At 36.9% G+C, this 3,386-nt stretch overlaps 1 protein-coding gene across 3 annotated transcripts in view; it reads left to right on the top strand.

The window, feature by feature from the left end:
• Pip5k1b (phosphatidylinositol-4-phosphate 5-kinase type 1 beta) overlaps positions 1-3,386 on the top strand; it is a 370,099-nt gene that overhangs the window by 225,508 nt on the left and 141,205 nt on the right. For all 3 annotated transcript variants that reach the window (XM_023721887.1, XM_023721886.1, XM_023721888.1), the window contains one exon: positions 2,627-2,926. In XM_023721887.1, coding sequence (XP_023577655.1) covers positions 2,627-2,926 — 300 coding nt within the window. The remainder of the gene's footprint in view (positions 1-2,626; positions 2,927-3,386) is intronic.

Here is a 3,386-nt window from a genome sequence, read left to right as displayed (position 1 = left end):
ATAAATGTATGGCTTTGCCCCAGTCATGTTTCCCAGCTTTAGAATGAATGTTATTAGAAAAATAAAGCTTTAAATAAATGGTGACACACTATAATTCTGGTTGGTAAAAAGTAAATGTACCACATGTTACATAATAATAAAATGATCAGTTCAGAAAGAATTTTTCTAATAACAAAACAAAAACCCTCTACTGGAGTTTATAAAAACAGATATACAAGTGAAAAACAACAAAATTTAATTAAAGATATAAAAAGATGTGAAATAATGAAGAAATACATATTGTTCATGAGCTCAGTCAGGTAAACATTTCTGTTATCCCAAAGCAACTTGTGAATCTAATCTAATTCCCTAAAAAATTTCAGTAGGATTTTCCCAGAACTTGACAAAGCTGATTCATTTGAAAGATAAATTGTACAAGTATCACTTTAACAAAGACTTTATACATGGAATGGGCAGAGTATAAAAATGGACAAAATACTTTTGACAAAGCAAAGAATGATGGATCTGCTGCAGCATGTACAAAAACTCCATCAGGATGTGACTAACACTAAAGGGTGCTCTAGCTACAGATCTAGGCAGATGCACCAGTGGGCTTAAGTGAGTTGTCCAGAAATAGGTCCTTGTGTATTTTACCACTTACTAAATTAGCATAGGTGTCAATTCCCAGTTGGCAAATTCAACTGGGAAAGTGCAGACTAATGAATAAATGGCTATCCACTTGGCTAAAAGTGTATATTCCCTGTATCAGATCTTTTATACACACTCAAAATTCATTCTATCTAAAATGAAACCAAATTGCTATGCCAGCTCCACCCCCAGGGCACGCTGAGACAGGGACTGAGACTGGGCGTGGTGGTGCTTGCCTGTAATCCCAGCTCTTAGTAGACTGTAAACAGGCGAATCACTATGAGTCCATCTACTAGTGAGACCCTGAATATCCTGTAGATCCTTCCCTAAAATACAGAAAAAAATATAAATAAATAAATAAAATAAAACCAATTGTAGGGCTGGCCAGATAGCTCAATGGACTAAGGTGCCTGCTTTGGCAGATGCAGGGGCCAGGGTTCAATCTCCATGCCGTGCTAGCCCCACGCCAAGAGCACGCTGAGATGGGGAATGAAACTGGGCATGGTGGTGTGCGCCTGTAATCCCAGGGCTTGGGAGGCTGAAAATAGGAGGATCACTATGAGTCCGATCCAAGTAGTGAGACCCTATAGTCCCTGTACTAAATACATTTTTTAGAAGGAGGAAGGGGGGATGGGGAGGAGGAGAAAGAAAGAAAGAAAGAAAGAAAGAAAGAAAGAAAGAAAGAAAGAAAGAAAGAAAGAAAGAAGAAAGCAATTTCAATGATCTAAATTACTAAAAATCTGGAAGGAAATGCAAGTTTGTAACCATGGGATATACAATCTCAACTCAAACGCTAGAAAAACACAAGAAACCAATAGATTAAAAGTCACTACATCAAGTGGCAAAACATTTCTATAGGAAAAATGACAGACATAGGCCAGGGATATATAGCTCAGCAGCATAGTGCCTTCCTGGCAAGCCTGAGGTGCTGAGTTTGATTCCTAGTTCCACAAAAGAAAATAAACAAACAAATATAAGTACATAGAATATTCTGGGTGGGGACAGTGATAGTAGTAATTTCTTCAGATGTTGGAATTTGGAAGAAGAATCAGGATCACCAGGGAGACTTCATTGTATGTATCAGTAAATTATTTTAATTTCTTTTTCTTTTTTAAAGAACCACATATATTTATTAGGGGAAAGAAAGCGTCTGTCCGAGAGAGGGACCAAAGGGGAACCCGAGTGGGTTGCCGCTTTATTTTAATTTATTATCTATCTTTAAAGTATGCCAAAAATAGGTATAGAGCCTCTCTTATTATAATACTAAAAAGATGGCACAGTAAGTGAGAACATTTAGACCGCAGAGAAGAGAAAAATTACAGAAATTCAAAATATACCAAGGATTCTGACAGTGACAATGGCCCACAGAAAAATGAACAAAAGGTAGTAGAACAAAATCATCACTGAGGTAGAAGAAAATAGATCCAAAAATACTAACATTCTGTAATAACTAGTGATATTCAGTTTTGAAGCAAGTTGCTAATCTTCACAAATCATTCTTATAAATATGTTAAAGTTTGATAATATGAAGTACTGTTGGGAGTGGTAGAATTTGTATCATCCTAAACCATGTGATTATAACTTGGTCTCACCATTTAGGAAAAGAGTTTTGCAGGCACTGTAAAATCTTAAATGTCTATCCATTATGCCCCAGCAATTAATTCTTTTAGCTTCAGTAGAGGACAATCACCCGTAGGCCTTACTTACTGATTTCTTGTGTTTAGGTAGAACTAATTTGAGACATTTCCGTATTCAACTCAGCCACCTTGACTACTGAGTTCAAAATGGTAGAGTTGCTGTTCCAATAAGCAGACTTAACAAATAACTTAGAAGCAGCATAATTTTAACAATGGACATTAATAAAGATAATTACATCCCATTTTGGTATCACTTCAACATGGAAACATATCTTACTCGAGCATTATTTTGTAAAGTAGAAAGTTCTAATTTTTCTTTTTCCTGTCTTTTAAAATTTTTTTTTTTATTTTTTGGTTTCTAGAATTTAAACCAGAATCCCAGGACTCTTTTGCCCAAATTTTATGGCCTGTATTGCATGCAGTCAGGGGGTATCAACATCAGGATCGTGGTGATGAACAACGTCTTGCCGCGCTCAATGCGAATGCACTTCACGTACGACTTGAAAGGCTCCACCTACAAGCGAAGAGCATCCCGAAAGGAGAGGGAGAAATCGAACCCCACGTTTAAGGACTTAGATTTCCTCCAAGACATGCACGAAGGGTTATATTTTGATACGGAAACATACAACGCGCTCATGAAAACACTGCAGAGAGACTGCCGGGTAAGGAAGCATCCTCGCTGTAATTTCCTTTGAAAAGTCATCCGTGATCATATAACATTTGGTAACCACTTATGAAAAGCATAGAAATTAGATATGTTTAAGCTGAACATGTAGAATCCTGTCTTTCCCAGTATCCGTGCTTCCTGGACACAGAAGGAAATGGTGGATGATAAAGGGATTGTCTAGAGTCTAACTTACTTCTCTACTAGTTTTCATACAATCAGCTTTCTTTAATAAAATTAAGCAAGAAAGCTTTGTTTTCTTTTCTTCCTCCCCTACAGGGGAGGCAATTTAATTAGAAGGAAATAAAATTTAGTTTAATGCAGAGATAGCAAGAAAAGCCATATACAAATCTTAGACAAAGTAAGGTTCCAGTTGGGGAGATAAGTTAGGAGAAAATGTACTTATACTTAGTGGGATCAGTAAATGGCTCCCCAGAGAGCTAATGTGAATGCAGAAC

Source organism: Octodon degus, unplaced genomic scaffold (genome assembly GCF_000260255.1).
Source record: "Octodon degus isolate 3935 unplaced genomic scaffold, OctDeg1.0 scaffold00087, whole genome shotgun sequence".
NCBI classification, from domain to species: domain Eukaryota; kingdom Metazoa; phylum Chordata; class Mammalia; order Rodentia; family Octodontidae; genus Octodon; species Octodon degus.
Note: the sequence above shows the minus strand (reverse complement) of the source record. Positions and strands in the feature narration are given on the sequence as shown.